This window comes from Crotalus tigris, unplaced genomic scaffold (assembly GCF_016545835.1).
Source record: "Crotalus tigris isolate CLP2741 ecotype Arizona unplaced genomic scaffold, ASM1654583v1 scf7180000018485.2372832, whole genome shotgun sequence".
NCBI lineage: Eukaryota > Metazoa > Chordata > Lepidosauria > Squamata > Viperidae > Crotalus > Crotalus tigris.
The window spans coordinates 1,813,373-1,836,031 of record NW_024097033.1 but is presented as its reverse complement, the minus strand read 5'-3'; the positions used below and the strand labels follow the sequence as shown (position 1 = coordinate 1,836,031).

Below are 22,659 nucleotides of genomic sequence, written 5' to 3'. Positions count from 1 at the left end.
CTGTTTTGTTCTCTTAGGCTTATGGCATGTTAAAATTTATTTTTTATGAATTAGTCCAATAAAATAGGAACTGTCTGAATTGTACCTTCCCTTAAGCAGAATCAGGATCGTGTAAAGTCCCATACATGGAAGTCACATAAAACTTAGTCTTAAAATTATTTATCAACATCATCTTAAGAACACAAATATTTTCAGGCATAAGATGTATTTGTAGACAATTTATTTATGCATTTACAAACATTACTCTTTCATAAACATAATTCAGATATTTCTATAGTTTATTTTACCCTTCATCTTTGGTCATCTGTTGCACATTACAGATCTATTAACATTTTAATTCTTTATATTTTGATCTCATAGTTTTAAATATAGTTTTATTTTAACTTTTAAGTGGGTTTTCATTTCCATTTTTAATTAAAAATTAGCTTTAATGTGTACAGATTGATTTTAAGGTTCATATAAATAAACATTTTCTAAATTTCAATATATTTTTTTCAATAGTTAATATGGCAAAATAGCCCTTCTTTCATTTCTTAAATATAGCATATATCAATGCAAAGATAACATTCCTCTAATTATCCTGAGATCATTTATTAACCATATTCATTGCTGCTATAAATAATTGAAACATTTTATACCTTATCCCTTGATAAATATTTTGAAATACAGATTTTCTTTGGCAATCAAAGTATTCATTACATTGAAATCTTTGCAGAAAAAGCCATTTTGAAAATTTAGAGTGATTTGTTTCTAAAGACAGTACTAATTTATACTTTTGAACGCCAATTTTTTCTTTTAAAACTAAAATTCTACAGACGTTTTAATCAAATCAAGCTTTGATATTTCTTGGGAATCGTACAGCAGCATTCTTCAAACATATCTGATGGCATTCTTATGCATGTACATATAAACATGAATACTGCAACATTCAGTATAGCTATGGTCACATTAAGAGAAACACACATATATGTTGAGATCATATAGATTAACAAGACAATGATGTACCCTTTCTGTGAAACTGGACAAGGATTGGGTACTGCCTGAAAAAATATTGGGAGGCACATGTTGAAGGAGAAACTTACAGGAAACTTGGGAGTATGGCTGTAATTTCATAACTTGGTATCGCAGGTCTTTTAGAAAGGGACATTATATCATTTTAATAATGCCAATAATATATTAATATAAAAATCTAAAGCAACACTGACATTTTTTAAAAAAAACAACACTTCATACATAAGGCCTCTAACACTAAGCAAAATTAAGTTTCTTCACAGCAGATACATACTTATCACTTATCAGTATACTGGAAGAAAGCAATAAATTCTTGTTAGAGTACTATTCTATGTGCCTTTAGTTAGTACAATGCAACTAAAAGAAATACACAAGAAAAACACATGCTTGCATCACAGTAAATTGAGCAGTCATAGCTATTTTAGGCTGCCAGACTGAAGTTTTTTTTTAAAAAAAATAACATGTAATTTTAAATCACAACATAAAATTACAATAGTCATATTTTTAAGGTTTTATTATGGCTTGCTAAAATGGATTCAGTACTTTACTCTGAGTCACATTAAAAATGAAATGTAATAACTGACTTTGACATAAAGATTCACAGTCATTGTTCCTAAAACGTGATTTTCAATGGGTCTTATTTGTGTTCTGTGCATTCATACATATATAAGATACAGCTTATACAGTAGCCAAAAGAGAGATTTCTAGAGTTTTGGAGGATGTTTTGGGTAAAAGTGTTTTAGTGAGTTTATTCCTATATTGTATAGACTCTGCCTATTTCCTAAAACTAAAGTAATAGTAAAGAACCTCACAGATAAACAAAAAAGGCAAATACTAGAGAAAACAGGTACAAATAGTGAAAAAAGTTAAATATTTAGGTATTCATCTTTCAGCTAAATGTTCATCAATAAAAGAAGACAATTATATAAAATTATTGAAGCAAATGAAGCTAGATTTGGAAAGATGGAAAAATCTCAAATTGTCAATATTAGGAAGAATTGCTACAGTAAAAATGAATGTGTTGCCAAAGATTTTATTTTTATTTCAAACAATCCCGATAAAGCTTGAGAGAAAATTCTTTCAAAACTTAAATTCATTGGTTTTGAACTTTATTTGGCAGGGGGAAAAAGCTAGAATTAAGATGAAAACATTACAAGATGCTAAGGAAAATGGAGGTTTTGGGTTGCCGGAATGGACATTGTATTATCAAGCATCTGTGTTATCATGGGTGAAAGAGTGGCTAACACTCAGAAATAAAAGGTTATTGTATTTAGAGGGACATGATTTACAATTGGGGTAGCATGCTTTTTTATGGTATGGGAAAAACAGAGTTCATAAGTACTTTCAAAAACATTTTATAAGAAATGCCTTATTAACAGTATGGGAAAAAATTAAAATATATTCAAAAATTCCAGGGTGGTTATCAACGATGGAGACATTTATACATCCGAACCTGGTAGACTTTGAAAAAAATATGGACATATAAAGATATTTTAGATATTGATGGGAAATTAAAATCTAAACAAGAATTGGAAAATTTAGGAATAAATTTGTCCTGGTGGGCACATTTGCAGATACAAAGTAGATATGAAAAAGATGTAAAAATGTATGGATTTTACAAGGATCAAAATGTGTTTCAGATGAGAAATTAATTAAGAAAATGTATAATTTTTTGTTAATTTTAGATATGGAAAGTGAACGTGAAAGAAACAATGATAAGATGGGCAAAAAAATTTGGTTATGATATAGAATTAGAAAAATGGCAAATGTTATGGGAGAGAAACTATAAATTAACAATGTCAACTTCATACAAAGAAAATTTGTATAAAATGTTTTATAGATGGCACCTTCCACCAGCAAGATTAGCAAAAATGTTTAAAAATATATCAGATAGATGTTGGAAATGTAAACATAATATAGGCACGTATTATCATATTTGGTGGAGATGTGGGAAGGCAAAGGCCTATTGAAAAAGCATACATATGTGGTTAGGAAAAATATTGGGCGAACAAGTGGATTTTAAACCTGAACGTTTTTTACTAGGCATTATGTCTGAAAAGATTAATGAGCAGAAATTATATTTAATTCTACATATTACCACAGCAGCAAGAATAATTTTTGCACAGTACTGGAAGAATGAAGGATTGCCATCAGAAGAAGAAATAATCACAAAAATATTGGAATGTGCAGAGATGGACAGATTAACTATGAGGCTGAAAGACAAAGAAGATGCGGACTATTATAAAATTTGGAATTTATTTTATTCTTGGTTAGAGAAAAGAATGAAGGATTAGGAAGTGAACATGTATTAGCTATGAAACACCAGACAACTTGTTTGATTGGAAAAATTAACATATGTTGATGGGAAAAAATTAATAAAAAAGATTGTTGCAAAAAAAAGAGATTTCTAGAGTTTTAGAGGATGTTTCGGGGAAAAGTGTTTTAGTGTGTTTATTCCTATATTGTATAGACTCTGCCCATTTCCTTTTGAATGTTTTATAGTAGAATCAACATTCATCTCCTTAGTTTTCATTTAATACAGTATGTTCCATTTTTCCTAGTGAAAATCAATTATTTGAAAAGGTAGGGAAAAAGCCCATTATATTGGATCATGACATTTTTCATTCTTTCATATAGCAGGATATATGCTGTTCAGAGCACTATTTAAAAAAATACTAAGGCTGTGTGGAGCTTCAGATTCAGTATAGGAAAGGTATTTCAGAATATGTAAGAATGTAATTATGGCATCTGTCTATTAAAGCAGCCATGTAGTTGTTTTTACCAAAAAAATGCAGCCGCTTTAATGAAGCACAGACAGTGCGATATTAATGATCCCATGCATTGATGCCTCTGTGTGTTTCAAATTAAATCTGAGGTAATATACATTCTAAGTATGTTAAATGTGCTGTCAGGACACACATCCTCTTTGTTTAGCTTGTTTTCAGAACATAATTTAGAAAGGATATTATTATTGTCAGAAATTGTCAAAAAAGGTATAGTAGCCACAACATCAAAATTTCCCTCTCCCAGAACTGAAAGAGCTCCCTCCTCTCAGCATGTTTTTTTTTTTTTCATCCCTAGTCCTAAACACATAGCTGGACTGATGGACCTCACACATTTGATGGACGGAATTATTTTTGCTTATGTCACTTTATCTGGACTAAAAGACCTCCAAAGTCCTTTCAAACTCTTGTTATTCTATTATCTATTTTCAAGGTCATTTCAAAGAGGACAAAGAAACAAATTTGGAGCATGCATGCTAGATAATGCATGCCCTATCTAAAAAACTTCTCCCTCAATTCTAGACGTTTTCAACATGAACTGTATTTAGCTATATCAACATGTATAAATGCACATATAGTAATAAATGCTTATTTTCTTCAAATAGTAAGTAGTTACTGAAAAGCATTTATGTAAAATGTTAGTACACATATACACTTGGTAGCTGCAGTGTCATATCCTTATTATAGATATTCAATGTCCACCAATTAATCTGAAACCTTCGCCACAGGCAGAAAACCAGAAACTGAAACAAACAAAAAAATTAAGTTGTATCCTTTAACATATGTGTGTGTGTGTGTGTGTATATATATATGTATGTATGTATTCACACAAGTTTCCAAAGGGACAAGTAAATCCAACATACTTCTATTGTAAGCAGAAAGTACTGTTGTGAGTTTGAGATAAGAAAAAGTATTGAATTGATTTCATTCTATTATCATGTGAACATATTTAAGCCAGCCTTCCCCAATCCAGTGGTGTTTCATGGACTGGGAAATCTGGGAATTGTCCCAATATCTTTATATGGACCCAAGTTAGGAAAGGCTGCATTAAATCATACACACACACACACACACACACACACCTATACATACATACACACATACATACATACATAAAATACTTTTTGACTACCATCATACCCTTATTCACTTTATATACAACCATTCAGTAAATATAAGGTATATAAATTTACAAAAGGAAGTATGTTTTCTGAATAGATGATTCTTCAATCTTCCTTAACCAATGAGAACCCCATCATACAAGTAAATCAAGCAACATTTAAAAAGTGGTATACAGTTATATTAACTTTAACAATAACAACAATGAAAGCAGCACGCCCCCAGCATGTAGAGGTTAGATTGGTTTAAAGCAATGGGAGTTAATGAGAACAGTAACATACACTTTAATTTTGCCAAATCTTTTTGCTGCATAGCTTCAAAAGACCACCCCCAGCTAATTACGAAATATATATATTAAAGTTTTGCTTCTTATGATAGGCTTATATGTATGGCTGACACTACATCCAATTTAGAAACCTTTAAACATTAGCTAAATAAAATTATTAATTTATAGCAACTGACATCAGAATATAAAGGTTATTTACTTGTACATTAATGATTACATTCATATTTCATTTAGATTGCAAATCATCCATTGGATACAGAGTTCAAACAGAGACATAATGGATATATGTTATGTTTTTTTCACAGATTCACAAACACCTGAAAACTTATATAGTGTGTGAAAATAAACTTTGTGTCCTATGCTAATTGAAACATATAGTTATGTTTTCCTGTAGCGTGATTGCTATTAATGATGTTTGCAATAAATATACTCTGTGTACAGTATCTGTCTCCCTTCTGAGATTACAAAAATAAACTTTAGGTATTATGTTAAGGTGGGCTGCCTTCCAAAAGATCATTCTCATGTTCTGCCTGTAATGTTTAATGTAATATTTTATTGGAGAGTCTGAGAAGCAGAAGATTCCTATGTCATGATTAAGTTCTGTGTCTAAGAACATTCCCAGTTATTCTTCAATCTTACAGTGTGTCCTGAGTCTAACTAGATCTTCCAAAGGCATAACTTATGAATTATGAAATATATTAACCCGCCAACAGGATATGAGATATCTCTCATTGTTTATAAAGTGCTCTTTCTTTACTAACATTACTTATAGAGAGCTAGGAAGATTAGAAGAAAGCCTCTGCTTCTTCTATTGTATTCTATTTCTTTCAATCAAACATGTGATTCATCCTGGACAACATCAGTTTGCCCCATCTCAACTTGTGTGAAGTTAAACTGGCTGGAAAGAAGGGGATTCTCCATCCCATTGTCTTCACTTATATGAAGCACAGTATCTTCATGCTGCAATAAGCTGGTTGTTTCTAAGCCCGTGAAGTCCTCAGCATCAGAAAGCTGTGCAGTTGGAGAGGTACTATGAGCAAGTGCTGGGTTTTGCTCTGAATCCGCCTCCTTTTTTGTATCTTTTCCAGTAACAAGTGTCTCAGTCTGCAATGAATAGAAGTAGATGTATTTATTTATTTATTAAATGTATTGGCCACCATCCTACCACAGGGGAACTCTGTCTAAAAAGTATAAAGACATCTCAAAATTATGTTTTACATGTGAAGAAAAGGGGATGTTTTATCATGTTTGGTGGATGTGTAAAAAAGCTAGAAAATTGGATTCAAGTGCATATACTGATTCAGAGAATTGTAAAGATAAATACTGTATACCATTGAAACCAGAGGTGTAGGGAGGAATTGTTGGATAAACAGTTGTAAAAAATAGTGGAAGATTGTTTTTCTACATAATAACTACAGTGAGATTATTGTATGCACAAAGATGGAAAGATTTGGGACTATCTGCCAAGATGACTAAATTAACTCTGATCAGAGATAAGACAACAACTACATTTATTGCTAATTGGAAAACACTTGCAGACTTTTTGTGTGAAACAGAAAAAAATGAACTTGTGATTTATAGATTTGATGACTAGGAAGTATAGACTATAGAAAGAAGAGAGTTATGTTGTAATTAGAGTAAGAGGTAAATTTATGATTCTACTTAAAAGAAGATGTTGTCTTTATATCTTTCTTCTTTTCTATTTTTCTTTCACTTTAAGCTTTCTATTTGATATATTCTTTTTCTTTTATTTTTCTGACTTTATATTAGTTTGTATTATTTTTTCTTTTTAAAAAAATCTTTAATAAAAATATTTTTGAAAGAAGGGAATGCAGTAGAAAGTACATGAAAGAGAATCCTTTCATTAGCTCACTTTGCTATTTCCCATTTCCCAATATTAAAATTATCTTCACTTGTTTCCCTGACTGGCTTAAAAATACACTTTCTCCTGCCTTCAACCACTCCATTATTTGTTACTACCATCTCTTCATTTTGCATAAAACCCTATCTGCCCAAAATTTATCACAAATATTTCTCATTAGATGAACAATTTTTGCCACAAATGTCATTATCTCCAAAGCAGAATGTTTTATTTTACAGAATGTCAAATGTAAGATATTTCTAATAACATCAAACTTTAAAAGTGAATAAGAAATAAAGGTGTACCCTCTCCGATTTTCTTTAAATTTGACATATTTATCACTTAATAGTCATCTAACCTTCCAACAAATCTTTTATGGTAAAAAGCAAAAGGAGTTATAGTCACTTTATGAAACAGATTTTAAAGATATATAATTCAAAACATCTTTTACCATTTTATATAATATTTAGCAAGCTGCTTTATGAAAAATGTTCTGATATTCTGTAAATTCCAACCTGTTTTGATTTTTTTTATTAAAAAAATCCCCATTCTTTTACCTCGGCCAATAGAAAAAAATTGGCTTTATACACTTTGTACATTTTTCTCATGCTTATGCATTTTTTTAAACTAACTATCCTGAGAGACATAGATTCAACTCCCCAGTCCACAGTAACTTACCTCACAGGGCTGTTGTGCTGATAAGATGGAGCCACGTATACTGCCTTGAGCTCCTGAAGAAAAGGTGGGCTATAAATATAATCAATCATTCAGTCAATCAAGGCACATTCAACATTTAATACAAAATAATTCTACTTGAATTTTCCCTTCTTTATTCCATATAAGAAAATGACTCCTTATATTTCAAAAGAAAGGAAATCTGCAGTATGGTAACGTTATGTCATGTAAATATTGGTAGGAGATAGAGAAATTTTGTTTTCATACATCTGCTTTGGTATGCATAGACACCAAATTACATCCAATACATACAATAAGTTTATTATATCCGCACCAAAACAACCTTCAGATTAGATATTAGTAAAATGCTCACAAATTAGTAAAATGAGATTTACTTTCTATACTTTCCAGCATCATTTATTCTGTTACTCAAAGAAAAACACACTTTTACCCAATTTGGGATAATTCAGCCAGATTTGGGAAGCACTGGGCTAGAATATGAGTTCTTGTACATTTTCAGCCTGATTCACTCTGCTCTAGGCATTTCCTAGTTTACTTCATCTCCCAGAACTCCTCTACATTCTGAACTAGAAAAGGTTGCTCAATTCTGACCAAAACCATTGTTTCTTCCTAGTCTAGTAGGCAAATTGTATGTCTGTAGAACTCTCATCACAGCCCACGCAACATTGCAAGTATCTCTGGAAGCCAAGAATAGCTATCCTATTTGATGGACCAGTTGAACAGACACATCCTCCCTGCAGAGTTTGGTAACCCTGGACACAGCACAGAGTGATCTGACCATGACAGGAGACAGATTGCAAAGTCTAAACCTCAGCTCACATTACATGTGTCTTGAGCCAGAAACTAGATCTAGCATATAGCCTCCTGTGTGAATTGGCCCTAGAATATCAGGTACAGGTTCATGATTGTTGTGGTGGCTATGAACTTCCAGGCCATCTCTGATCCCATTCCCAATAAAAACATGTTAAATTTCCCCCCACCATAAGCCTGGGGAAATCCACTGTTGATCCAGAAATGAAGCTGAGTAACTGCTACCACTGTACAGCAGGGAGACCAGTACAGCAGCAGCTCTCCCAATTTGTCCCAACTAACAAATAAGTCTACACATCCAGTTATTTGTGGAATAGAAACTCTAAAGTGCTACCAGAGTTTCAGATTACAATTCAATTCTCATGAGTCTCCATAAAGCAATGGAATTGTGGGAACCATAAGATAGAACTCCAGATAGTATCAAGTTATCTACAGTTGGAATAAGAGATTAAAAAGATACACTGTCCTTAATATGAGAAACCAAAGGCTAACACCCAAAGAATAACACTAACTGTAGTTGCAACCATTAGTGGGCACATTCCATTGAAAATAGCAAGCATATTTTTCTGCTTTATTAAATTACCTGGTGAGAAGAGATTTGACTATGGAGATCTGCCACAATAATGGTAGATGATGATTTCACAACAGATTTATTGCTTGCTTGCTTGCTACCTTCTGCAGGGCTGTTCCTTTTGCTGCATTGTTGCTGCTGGGCTGCAATAGGTGTAGGATCAGATTTTGAAGATGATGCCTCTGATTGAGCTTCAGTGAAGGTGACAGATCGTTTTTGATCCACTGCAAGTAATAAGCAGCAATAGATACATAAGGATCAAAAAAAATCTGAATATGTGTCATTATATTAACAAAAATAGTTGCTAATCTTAAAAGGGAGATCCTGAAACTACTGCCTAAATAAATTTACATCAAACCTCCCTTCCCAATTGAAACTTCTGTGATACCAGAAACTTCCTTGAAACTAATATGTACATTTAGAACAGAGGTTGGCATATTTTGGACTTCACAGAACTTTAAGGACCAGCCCTGTTCACAGCAACAAGTCTCTATGTATCTTCCCTTTACAATTGCTTGAACTCAGTGGTCTAGAAGGCCAGGGTACAGAAGTACATATAGCACTGCCACTATCTGCTGCTGCTATGTTTTCTATTTATGCATGGCTATGTATATATTTAAAACCACTGGGGAAATATTTATGGCTGGAATGCAATCTATTGTAGGAACATATTTAAAATACACACACACCCACACAGAGAGCATGAGCAGAAATTATAAACAGAAATATAATCAAAGAAACAAATAACCAGGAATAATCCGCTTGGCACCTGTCAGGTTTTTTTGTCCATCTTCATTTTTAACAAATCTTTTGGAATTTTCCCCTTTTTAAAAAAATACCCAAAAAATATTCTCAGAAAGGAGAAGCTGTGAGAGATGGTGATTCTGTGAATTTCCAGTGAGATAAAATTGAAACCAAATAAAATAAAAATGCTCTGATAAGATGTAACTGTGGAAAACTAGTAACAGCAATGAAGAATAACAAGAAGATTGTGAAAAAGAGAGCAGGGAGCAAAGAGATGCTTGAAAAAAGCTGAAACTGATGTTTTGTTACTATGTTACATTTTTTGATTGTCATTGTATCTCTTTGTTTTATGACACAGACATTTTCATTTCATCATATTGCTTTTTTAAAAAAATTGAGAGGGCTGACAGGGCCCAAGGAATTACATGGGCTACAGCCAAATCAGATTTAAAAGAAGAGTGGAGGAAAAATAGCAACAGTAAGGCTAAAGACAGGCCATTAGGAAAAGGCAAAAGTTCAAAAGAAAGATTAAGGACAAGAGGTCCTGCAGGACTAAAGTCTAAGAGACGTTCTCCCATTTAATAGACCATCCTTAAAATCATATTTCTATGCATATGCCACTTTCCATACTTGCAGATAAAATAACAGAAGATTCAGGCTGCCAACTTTTCTGTCATGCAATTTCCACAACACACTGTAAGCAAATTTAATTTTCCAGATTATCTTCCATACTGCTGATCTATGTGAACATTAAAATACTCTTAGCATTTGTATGTCTATACATTTTGAGTTTACAGCTTTCACAAAATGCTGCCAGCCAATAAGGGATTGCTCTTTCTCTTATAGAACTGGATAATAGGGGTGCACCCTGCCCTGGAGGATCTACCAGTCAAAATAGCCACAACAAAAAAATAACTGCATTATGTTTTTCATCCAAATAAAATACATTGCTAGTTCCCTATAACCCATTTATTTTTGTATGGTGATTTATAAAATCCACATATTATGACAAAAAGCAACATGAACTCTAAAATATGTAAATAAATATCCTCAAAATCCTCACAAAATTTCCAGTAAATATTGTGCTGGCCACTAGTGGAATCTGAGCTCTTCTGATTTGTAAAAGGTGCAGAACACTATCTGAAGCTGGTAATGCTGGGAAATTTACAATTCATATAGAGAAAGGTTTATTTCATTTGCAAAAATGATGGGAGGGTGAGATATATAAATCACACGTGAGATAGATCCCTCTCTTTGGGCATTTCTGCACTGCAGCCTTGAAGCTGCTTGTCTCCTGTGCATAAGCCAACTAGAAATGTTGCCAACTTCAGAAATCCCTTCTCAGATTTCATCCTCTTACTTCATTTAGACCTAGGAATGGCCTAGTAGTCTATCTAGATCAGCGGTTCTCAACCTATGGGTCGCGACCCCATTTGGGGTCGATCGGCCATTTTACGGGGGTCACCAAACAATGCGATCCGCCATTTCCCCCCCTCAGGGGGCGCCGCCGCGCATGGGGCTGCACCTGGGGGTGCCGCCACGCATGGGGGCTCCGCCGCGCATGGGGCCACGCATGGGGGGCCGCCGCACATGTGTGCCGTGCCGCGCATGCGCAGCACGTTCGTGTGACGGGTCACCGTCACACAAACGTTGAGAAACGCTGATCTAGATAATAGTTACCATAGCTGTTGTTGGTGGATTCTTCTGTTTCTTTACCTATCCTGGAAAAATTAAAGGAAAAAAAAAAGAAAACACTACAGTTTTACCCATTTTTCTGTCACTCGAGTAGAAGAAGAAAGTGACAGAATTCTTGTTAATGTCACTTGTTTAAAACAACTTGGAAACAAAGATAGGTTCATGGTTTCACTGTTCCATCAGTGAGTTTGTAAAGAAAAAAAGAAAAAAAAAGGCCCAGAAGGTGAACCTGATAGCATCATTTGAAGTGACATAAGTCAGAAAGATACTTTTGACTCAGAGCAGGGGGAAAAAAAAAAAAAAAACAGGCAGAGGTTGCCTCCCTGTTCGACTGGGTGCAGGAAGAGTACAAAAGTACACATTTCTGCTTTGAGATACTCCCAATAGCCTATACTTTTGTTGGGTCAAGCTTGTGCAGATCAGCTCTTTGTTGTGAGAACTACCTGTAGAAAATTAGTTCTCCTAGACCTAGAGGCTTAATATGGATGTGGGGAACCTACTGGCTCTTCATGAATAAATAAAGTGCTCTGAATTTTGTTATATGTTAACTCAAAACAGAGAAGGCTTTCCTTTCTAGTGTAAAGTATTTTTGTGATATAATGAATGTATGATTTTTGATATCGATGATGTTCTTGTTTTGCTGAAATCATCAGTATTAGAATCATGCTAACAAAGATATTGCATAGCCATTAATTAATTGATTGACTGATACACTAATATATGTAGAAACCAGTAATTTTTTAAAGCTTAGAATACTATAAATGTTTCCTCACCAGCTGGTTTTGTTTTGGACTGTATGCTTCTACGTGTTGTTGAAAGTCGTGCTCCGTGATGGCTGTGAGGTTCAGTTTGGGTTTTCTGACGTGATAAAAGAGGCCTCCTTAGCTAGAAAGTGTGGATGCAATTGAATTAGATAAGGAAATCCCAAGATTTACAAATACTCAGATCAGTATTTTCCTCCCATCTGTTCATATCATGCTCTAAATCAGAAATCATTCTTGTTTCAGAAAGGTCCACGAAATTCCTCAAGGTAAAAACTCTTAACAAATTCCCTTAACAAGTTACATTCATCCAATCAACAGTTCTGAACTCACCTGTCTTAGACCTCTTTTCCTGCCTAATGGTTGCTGAACAAGAAGATTGTGGTGTCCAGGTTCACTCTGCACACTCGCTACCCTGTGTAAGTGTCAAGAATATGAGCATGACCACAGAATAACACAGACTAGAGAATTTCTTTGCAAATGTTGTTAAACAGTAATGACACAGTCACTTCAAAGATACAGTACCATCTTTGAAGGTTATGAGAGACTATTTATTTAGGTTGTATAGAAAGAGTAATGGCACTGAGGATCCTATCATTCTTTAGTCTATTTTTAGTCAAGGAATAATGCCTTCCATTCCACAATGTTCTCCCTTCTTTGACATAACAGATCAAGGGAGGATAATAATGAGGATGCCATTTTAAAGCCTTAGCTTTAAACAGTATACAAATGTTAAATATTAAATCAAAACATTTTTCTTTGCAATTAGTTTTGATAGATCTCATAATTTTGAATAATTGGAGTTCAATACAGATTAAAATGAATGATGAACACAATTGACAAAGGTTTAACTCACAGCATTGGCACAGGACTTATGGAAAAAGTTACCACACTGAACATATATTTGCAGTTTCAAGTTAGCATTAAATAAGCACACCTCAGGAAAAGTAATTGGGATTTATTTATTTATCATCTTATTTATATCCCACTTTTAAACTTTGTGAAGGAATCAAAGCAGTTAGGTCCTAAATTATATAGAGCTTTCACAATCAATACCAACACAAATTAGACACAAAAAGCAATTGGCATATATGGATTCTTTAAAAAATGGATTTAACAAATTATCAAAGGAGTCTGCATACTTTCGTAATAAAGTAGGCAGGCATATCTTACTGCAGCAATTATTTTTAAACTTTCTGTATATTAAAAACTATATCCCTTAATCTATTTGCTTTCTTGCCAGCATTTTAATGGAACCAATTCCTATTGTGATTGTAAATCAGAAGACTGCTTTTTAGTGGCTAAATGCATTTCATTCAAGCTTTACATATGCCATTAGTAAGCCTATATACAATTTAATATTCTTCACAACAAATTCACGTGATGGCATTCATTAATTTTATGCTTTTGGCCTCTTTAGTTACTCATAAACTATCTCACCCTATTTGTAATGTATAAGTTCAATAAGCAATAGAAGTATGAATGTGGAGAATGATACCTTATGACTCAGCCAATGTCATGTGCGTGGGCTGAGAGAGATTGACTGGTGTAAAATATAAATATAAAATGCCACCATTTTGCAATATCTGTTCCATAAACCTTCCATGGTTAGTCAAGGGCAGATGAGGAGTTCTAAATATATTCCCCTTGCTTTAAGATAGACATCCTCTCCAGGTGAACACTAATTAATAAGTGTTAATCAAGCCTAAGAGAAATCTGGGCTGGATGTGACAGATAGTCTTAGAGCAAAATTAATCAGATGGGCCATATTTATTCAACTTACAAAATAGCAATATGAAAACTTGAAAAAAAGACTATTATGACAGACAAATGTGTATCAGAACATACAAACTGATCCAAACTGATATAAATTTTTCCAAGATTTTAAAATTCTCTAGTAGTAGCCAGCTAAAAATACCTATGCTAATTGAAAATAATATCTATGATTAAAATGCACAGTAGTAATACTGCATGGAAAAATTGTACAGATATTAGATACCTGACCAAAGCTGCAGAATTATGATACTATAGCTGTTATAATAAAAGTAATAAAGCAGTAATAAAGGTAGCTTAGATCAGCAAGGTGTCTGTTTCTTAGTCTGGTATACCTATTATGGCTACCACCAATCTTGCAAGACTGAATGCTGCCTGTCCTCCCTCTTTTACTTTCATGAGAATTGGGGGGGGGGCTGTTTGTGTCTGAAGTATTATCCCAAATTACTTTCTTGGCCTGGGTCAGATTTTTTTTTATTTGATCATTGACTTAATAGCAGATTCTTCTGACTTTCAAGGCCATTCTCTTTATGCATTTCACAGAGCTATCTTTTGTTTTACCTGATTGCAAGCAAGATGTACAGATGTTTTCACTTATTACTCAACTAAAAATAAAAGTCTCCAAAGCACTGTGGATTGTTTCCATAATATCACCCTATGATGCTTTACTCATTTCATTTAATGAAATGGCCCCTGCAGTACAATCGCAAACTCAGACTATTATCCACTATTCTACACACATTTTATTTCTCTATTTCTAAAAGCAACTGTAATGGAACTAATATTTGAAAAATATAGATCAGCTATCACTGTCATCATTATGAATTATTTTATGAGCTAATTTGAAATGGTAATATGAATTGTCAGTGCTATTTTTGATAGTCTAAACCAGTGGTTCTCAACCTGTGGATCAGGACCCAATTTGGGGTCGAACGACCATTTCACAGGGGTCGCCAAACAAGGCTGTCTGCCATTTTTTTCCCCTTTTCTCTGGCCACGCCCCTGGCACCCGGTGATGTATAAATGGTTGGGGGTCACCACAACATGGGGAACTATATTATGGGGTCACGGCATTAGAAAGGTTGAGAACCACTGGTCTAAACATTAAAAAGTGTTACATGAGAATCTTGTTTGACCAAAATCAAGGTGGATGGTGGTGATAAATATCTCTGAAACCATCTGCTGATTATTATGCCATATGCAAGACTATGACTTAGAATATAATAAGAGCATAAATCAAAAATGAAACCAGAAAAAGTCAAACTGATCTGTGAAATTTGAGGGAAACAGGAAAAATGTAGTAGATTTGAATAAAGGTATTCTGATCTTGTAGAGGGGGTTGAAGATTATATGCTACAAAATGAAGGTAGGTGTAGGTTTAGGAAAAGAAAAGAGGAAAGGCTAAAATATTGTATCAGAAAGTACAACTTGGAGTCATCTAGGTTATTGCAGTTATTACAATATGAATCTATAGATTATCGGCGGTTATATACTGTGCTCAGTTGAATGGTGATAATGGAAGAACCAGGGATAAATTTAGAGAAAATGTGCAACAATTTGAATGAATGCCCTCCAAATTATAGTTAATTGAAATAAATGAATAGGAACAAGGGAATACAGAAAAAATGATTGACCCATTTGAAGAGAAAAAAGTTAGAATGAGTATTGATGCTTATTTGCTTTATAAAAGGTCTGTTTTGAATATGTGGTTAAGTCTATGCATGCATAAAAAACAATGACTCTAAACTGAAATGCAAGATTGATGTGCTTATTTATGATGAAACAAATATAGAGTTAATGAAAGAGAGAGGTGTGATGGCTTCTGTCCTGTAGAATGATACCTCCCCTGGGGATCTGTACTACTCCACCTTTAAAAACCTGGTTGTTCTCCAGGTCTTGGGTTAGAGTGGTAGCTGAGCCCCTTTTGTTTTTAGCTCTGTTTTCTGGTCAGCTGTATTCTTATTCCATATGTGTGTGTGTGTGTGTGTGTGTGTGTGTGTGGAATATATATAAAACTGGATAACATCTTAATTTTGATACGGTTTGCACTTCTAATTTGGGACATTGATGGAATGGAAACTAAAGGAAGAGTCTGATGGTTGATTTTAGCATTATTAGCTCTTCTGACTAATTCCAATGCTGCCTGCAATTCCACAGATGGTGGGAATGGGGAAACGTTGGGGCTCATACTGATATTGTTATGCCTGATGATTGTCATGATTTGAATTTGAATGAACTTGAAATGTGAAGAATTTACTACATAAACTGGCTAAATGGTATGGTCCTTTTTCTACACCAGAGCTGAACCCGAAAACCAGCCATGAATAGCGGAAAGGTGCTCCTGTTCCATTCTTAACCAGATTAATAACTTCTCTTTATGATATTTATGATTACACAGGGCAGACAACTATCATTTGGTATTTTCCCCAGCTTAGGGGAAGATAGAGGAAGCTTAGAGGAAAACAAGTTATTTATAAGAGAGAGGTTTCATAGTCAGGCATCCAATTGTGAACAATCCCACACAACTATTCTTATAGGAGGCAATCAAACTAGTGTTATATAGTAGAGTCATACCTTCAGCTACTTATTCAGATTCAGTCACTGAGTGGTTTTGCAAGCCATTGCGTTGTTTTCTTTTTAAATTGAATTTAATCAGATAATGGTATAATGAGTGATCCTAAGAATAACTAATACAAGGATGCTCAGTTGAATATATCCTTAGATGCTGCTCTATACATAAGTCATTCAATGGAAATCTAGAGGTCTTTTTATATTGTCTTTTTTATTTTCCTAGCATTATCAACTTTCGAACAAGTTTGGAGGGAGTAGATTTGTGTCTAGAAAAAAAATTCCCATGGCTAACCTAAATTCAGATGAAACATTTTAATGCTTTTTTGTCATCTATTACTCTCCTTCATTTAATATTTCAATATTAATGTTTTTAAATTCTCATCAGATTATTTCATTTTAAAAATTGAAAGATGGAATGTAAACATAAGCAACCTAGTAAATGATTACCCTCCATATAAGGAGGAGTGCTATTCCTAAGCATACTGACTTAATAATACAATAAAATTATACTAATTTATAAGTACTAAATATATTTTATTAATTGGTCATCTATACAATGCCTACTATTCGCTGATGGTAACAACATTTCCATTCTAATTAATCCTATGTATATCATCCACTATATAGAAAATGTGGTTCATATTTATTTTGAGTTAAGTTGCCTTTGGAAAAAAATTTCTTCAGATGAAATCCTATCTATTGGATTTCACAGAAATAATACAGCTGTTACAAACTAAATAAATTCATTATCATCATCTCCTGCACAAACCTACTAATAAAAATATTTTTTTCAGATTTATTCCCAAATTTTGACAGCCCTATTATTTCTGGAACACCCTATATATCTGTCCAGAAAGTTATGCTACTGAAGTCAATGGGGCTTCAGATAAGTTTATTTTATTTCATTTCCTTATTTATTGCTTACAGACACATCAGGATGTTTGATTCATCTTTTAAATTCCTACTTTCTGTACACAAAAGTGTATTCTTCTCTCCCACATATGTTTTCACATCCTGACCAATAAGATTGATTCATGTGGCTGGGGAAAATTAACATAAACAAATATTTTTGTGAATTATGAGAATGATTAATGTGACACACCCAGTGATACATAATCTCCTGTTTTTTATATCTAAAAACAATGAAAAAATAAAAAGAGGCAATTCCCAATAATCCCACTTAATATTGCCTGACTGATCAAGTGTTAAAAAGGGAAGCAGTCTTCGCACAACCGATATAGTTTTCTATGATGGTTTTCTACGAGGCACAGACACCTGGGGGAAAAATAGGAGTCTTCCTAGCTATAGTGAGTCAGTTGAGAGGCAGTACAGTAACAATGATTCAAATGACCAAGCTGAGTGTTAAACGGGCAGTCATCCCATTATATCTTAAAAGTAATAAACTTTAAAGGCACTGTGTCTATTTTACTTCTTGCACAAAGAGGATATTTTATTTTCAAAGAAAACATTACCAGATGTCAGATTTCAAGAAAGCATGTTCTTTTATTTCATTAGCGAAATGGGTTAAGGTTTGATTAATGCTTGAAGCTGTAATCACAACTAGGATATTCCACTAACCAATTACATCCGTTTATTTCTACCATCTCCCTTTAGTAGCCAGAAGCATTTATAACTAGTTACAGGCAAAAAAAGAACTGAAAATAAGGTTCTTCTTGGGAGTTTTTTTCTTCACTTTCTTGAGAATAAATAGTTATCTTCTTTAGAAGGTGAAAGTAAAATCCATATAATCAATCCACTTTCATACAGGTAGTCCTCAATTTACAATTGTAATGGAAACTGCCCATCATGGTCATGATAGTCAATAAATGAACACTGCAGTTAAGCAAACACTGTGGTCATTAAGCAAAACAGTGGTTTGTTATGGATGTAGTTTTGTTGAAAACTGGAAATAAATGGCAGTTTTCAATATAATTGTCCTAACTTGTGGTCATGTGACCATGGGACCCTGGAAATGGCTGTAAATGAGCCATGTTGCCAAATGCCTGAAGCTCGGTCATGTGTCTGTGGCTGGCCAACCATTGGAACTTTGAATTTGGGTTGTAAGTAACCCCAAGATAGGACTGTCGGAAGTGGTAGTGGGTTGAGGACTACCTGTAATATAAAGAGCATTATAAACAAGCCATTTACAAAAATTGCTGATGTAATTCTTATAAGCACAAGCTGCTAACTCTGCAAGCCATATCTTTATGATTAATCTATATCAGGGGTCTTTTATGACTTGTGGACTTCAACTCCCAGAATTCCTTAGCCAGCATGCCTGGCTGAGGAATTCTGGGAGTTGAAGTCCACAAGTCATAAAAGGACCAAGTTTGAAGACCCCTGATCTATATGGACACTAAGCTAATGCTTATAAAAGATTAACATAGTAGTTAATAGTATGAACAAATAGAAGGAGCTTTTATTTTTAAAACCCTCCAGCATGTTCCAGAAATATATTTGTTAGTAATGGGTGATAAATGTTTCATATATTCCTATGGTTAAAAATACAATGGGAATGAGAGAAGAAGAGAATTACTCCAACAGATAATCTAGATGGTTTGGCAGCTTTGCTCCACACTGCTTTTTGAATTCTATTTTGCCAATAAAGATTGATGGAGCCAGAGCTCACAGCTTACTCAGGTTGCTAAACTTTTGTCTTGCAGGCCTAACCATCAGTGAAGAACAAGAAACTGAAATGGAGGAAAAGAGAATTGGGATGGAAGAAAGACAGTGAAGATAGGGAGCAAATTTGTTCCCAGCACAGACACTGACATACAGTAGGGTAAACACGGTACCTAGAGAGGCTGCCCTCAGCGGCCAGGCCCTGGGAGTCATCGAGGACATTGGGTTCACTGCAGGATGGGCAAGGAGGTGAAGCATTTAAGGAAGAAAATATGTTTTTAAAGCATGCAATTGTCTCTGTGTTCAAAGAAAATAAGTATCAAAAGGATAGTAGAGAAAATAAAGGAGAGCAAATTGGCCTCAACACTAATTCCCTGAAGAGAAGCAACTAAAAAAACTGAAAGACGAATTTTCCTATAGTCTAAAGAGCTTCCTGCATAGAGAAGATGTGAAGCAATGAATCTCTACATTTATATAATACATTTAGATGCTAACTTCCCTCTAGTCTCAGTGAAAAATACAGTTCACGATATTAAAACCATCTTTGTTTTCATAGGCATAAACAGTAGACAGGCATTTAAGCCAATGGTGGAATTCAGCCAGTTCGCACCACTTCGGCAGAACTGGTAGCTAATTTTTTGTTGCCCAGGCCCTGAATGGATTTCCGGAAGCAGCATCCACACAGAGAACCGGTTGTTCACATATTTGAATCCCATCACTGATTTGAGCTTCCGAATTTCCTCTACTTCCCAGCCACTGAACTGAACTACTGAGGTGGGAGATGCCCAAAAGATTTTTTTGGAGAGGATATATGGAGTATGACACTTATCCAACTCTAGGGCTTAGAAGAACCTCCAGTCCTTTGATCTCCCAATTGCATATTTGGAAAGATAATTAAAATATCCTCAGCAGCAGACAAGTCTATGCTCTCTTGTGATGAAGGGATCTTTGAGCCATCCAGCTATCTAAACAAGATTTCATAGCACTATTTCATAGCACTATTCATGTAGCATTTGGGAATGTTATGCCCCAAAGTGCAATGCTATCTTTTTTTTTCTGGTTTGTAATACGATAGCACATTGCAGCTAAAGTAGTTTCTCCTTACAAGAAAAATGTTCAAACCTTATCTATTTCACTTCTCAGTTGTTGGAAATCAAAAATACTTTAATTAAACTGATAAATACTTCTAATTCTATTGATTTCCCCCCCAAAATATGTTCAGGAAAAATGTTTTTTCAGATTATAAGTAGAATATATAGCAGAACATTACTGATTTTTTTAAATATTAAAGGCAACATAAGTGTGATTTTTTTTTTTTGTATTAAAGCCAAAGTTCTTTGAAAAAACTGACAACTGCTAGCAGATTTGACATGGAAGAGGCCTCCAGAATGCAGGGAGCAGCTATCTGTGACTAATTAAAGTAACCATATCTGTTTCCAAAGGAGATGAAGCACAGAAGATCTTTGGCTCTTCTGTGATATTTTAAAAACCCTAATAAAATTGCTTTTAAGCAATGAAAAAAGCAATCACAAGAGCCCACAGAGTGAATTCAGACCAATTTGTTTTCCAATTGATAGTCTAGGCTTATAAAGTTTCATTTCCTTGTGTTGTGTTTTCACTGTCCAGAACTATAATCTACCTAAACACTGTTAGGTATATATCACCAGATTAAATCCATGCTAGTTAGTTACCTTAGGGGTGGGGAGGGGGAATACAGGGGTCTCTAATACTTGCAAAATGATTGTGAATATAAATTATTGCAATCCAAAGCTGTTGCTTTACTAGTTGGTGTATAACTATTCCTGTATTCCTCCCTTTCTGTTTGCCTCTGCCTATTTTCAAAGATTTATTACAAGAATAAATTTACTTGTTCAATGTGGAATTATAGAAATAGTTCAGCCATCCATAGATCTCTCCTCTGAGCCAAATATGTCTGCTTTTGGTTTTTAATGGTGCATTTGCAAACATTTCAGACAAAGAAACATTTTAGCACTAGGCTTTTGAACCTGATAAGTCATGAAAAACAGTATTAACTAATTACACCTCTTTTTGCAGCTGGTGAGAAGTACCTAAGAAAGCCTGACTGTTTATAATAAGAATGATAATGAAATATATTTCTTTTGCAAACACTTGTAAAAAGCCAGGACTGGATCTGCTTTATTTTGTCTGGTCTTCACCCCAACATTTCTGACTTACAAGCTATATTACATCTTTGTAATTTCTGTTCTTGTGAAACATATCAGGAAATGAAAAATAGTCCATTTTGTTACCTTTGACTGGGTAACATGCCCACTTCAGGCTGAGGTGCAGATATGGTGGAGAGATGGCTGGAGAATCGCCTCCTCCCAATGGTACCCATAAGGTATGCTTCCTGTTCACTTACCACACTGGGCATGCTCACTGAATCATCTGAAAGGAATTCAGAGGGAAGAATGAAAGGCCTCTTGGGATGATAACTTCTTCTATAGGTGTTTCTTTGGCTAGCAATGCCGGGCCTGTCATGGCTGCCAAGACTCAAGAGGGACTCTCCACCTCTCTTATAACTTGCCATTTATTTAGCAAGTTGAGGACTACCTGTATCAGAGTCAGTTTGAAGGAGATGGGCAACTACATAAATACATACATACATACATACATACATACATACATACATACATACATACATAAATACCATGTCTAGGTTGGTGAATACTTACTTTCCTCATCTTCTTCATCTGTCCTGCTTAAAGTATCCTGGGAGGCTTGCTGAGAAGGCTCACTATCCTGTTCCCAAACGGTTCCAGTGCCAGTATTGGAGCGGGACATAGTGGCAAGGCTCAGTCGATAAGCAGAGGTGGAGGTTCCCACAGTGCTAATGGAGGTCTTCCCTTGGTAAGCTAAAACACGAATTGGGGATGAGGGAATGATAACTATGCTAGTGGCAAAGAATAATGTTACCAAAGCAAAAGGAGAGGCATATGATTCTGAGCCATCAGTTGAAGAGTATGAAGGATGAACACTGTGGGTAAAGAAAGGAGCAGCTTTCTTTTGAAATGTACTTAGTTTAATTTCATGCTCCTATGAAATAGCAAGGTACATCTCACCATCCTTAAGAATGCCTCATCAGAAATTATAACCATCAGTAACCATCACACAATGTTTTTCTCCCAGTGTCCTAAATTAAACTTTAATTTTTAGTAAATAACCTTTCAATCACCATCACAAGTCAAGTTTACAACTGCTTATAATTTTGAATGAGGATTCTTACATTCTTTATCCAGATTTAGAATTGTCATTCTATAATATGAATTTGATGAGGAGAAAAAACACCTGGGGTTTGGTGTGATGCTGGCATTGATGTTCTTTTTGATCAAACC

The 22,659-nt window shown here is 34.4% G+C and overlaps 1 protein-coding gene across 14 annotated transcripts in view; it reads right to left on the bottom strand.

The window, feature by feature from the left end:
• Positions 1-3,284: 3,284 nt before the first annotated feature.
• Positions 3,285-22,659, bottom strand: part of UNC80 (unc-80 homolog, NALCN channel complex subunit) — a 185,213-nt gene continuing 165,838 nt past the window's right edge. For 12 of the 14 annotated variants that reach the window (XM_039352938.1, XM_039352945.1, XM_039352940.1 and 9 more), the window contains 8 exons: positions 22,000-22,179; positions 21,574-21,712; positions 19,477-19,533; positions 12,671-12,752; positions 12,350-12,461; positions 9,150-9,361; positions 7,739-7,807; positions 3,285-6,303 (listed from right to left, as the gene is read on the bottom strand). In XM_039352938.1, the coding sequence (XP_039208872.1) occupies positions 6,031-6,303; positions 7,739-7,807; positions 9,150-9,361; positions 12,350-12,461; positions 12,671-12,752; positions 19,477-19,533; positions 21,574-21,712; positions 22,000-22,179 (1,124 nt within the window). In that variant the 3' untranslated portion in view covers positions 3,285-6,030. The remainder of the gene's footprint in view (positions 6,304-7,738; positions 7,808-9,149; positions 9,362-12,349; positions 12,462-12,670; positions 12,753-19,476; positions 19,534-21,573; positions 21,713-21,999; positions 22,180-22,659) is intronic. The other 2 variants (XM_039352942.1, XM_039352952.1) reach the window with 1 other exon arrangement.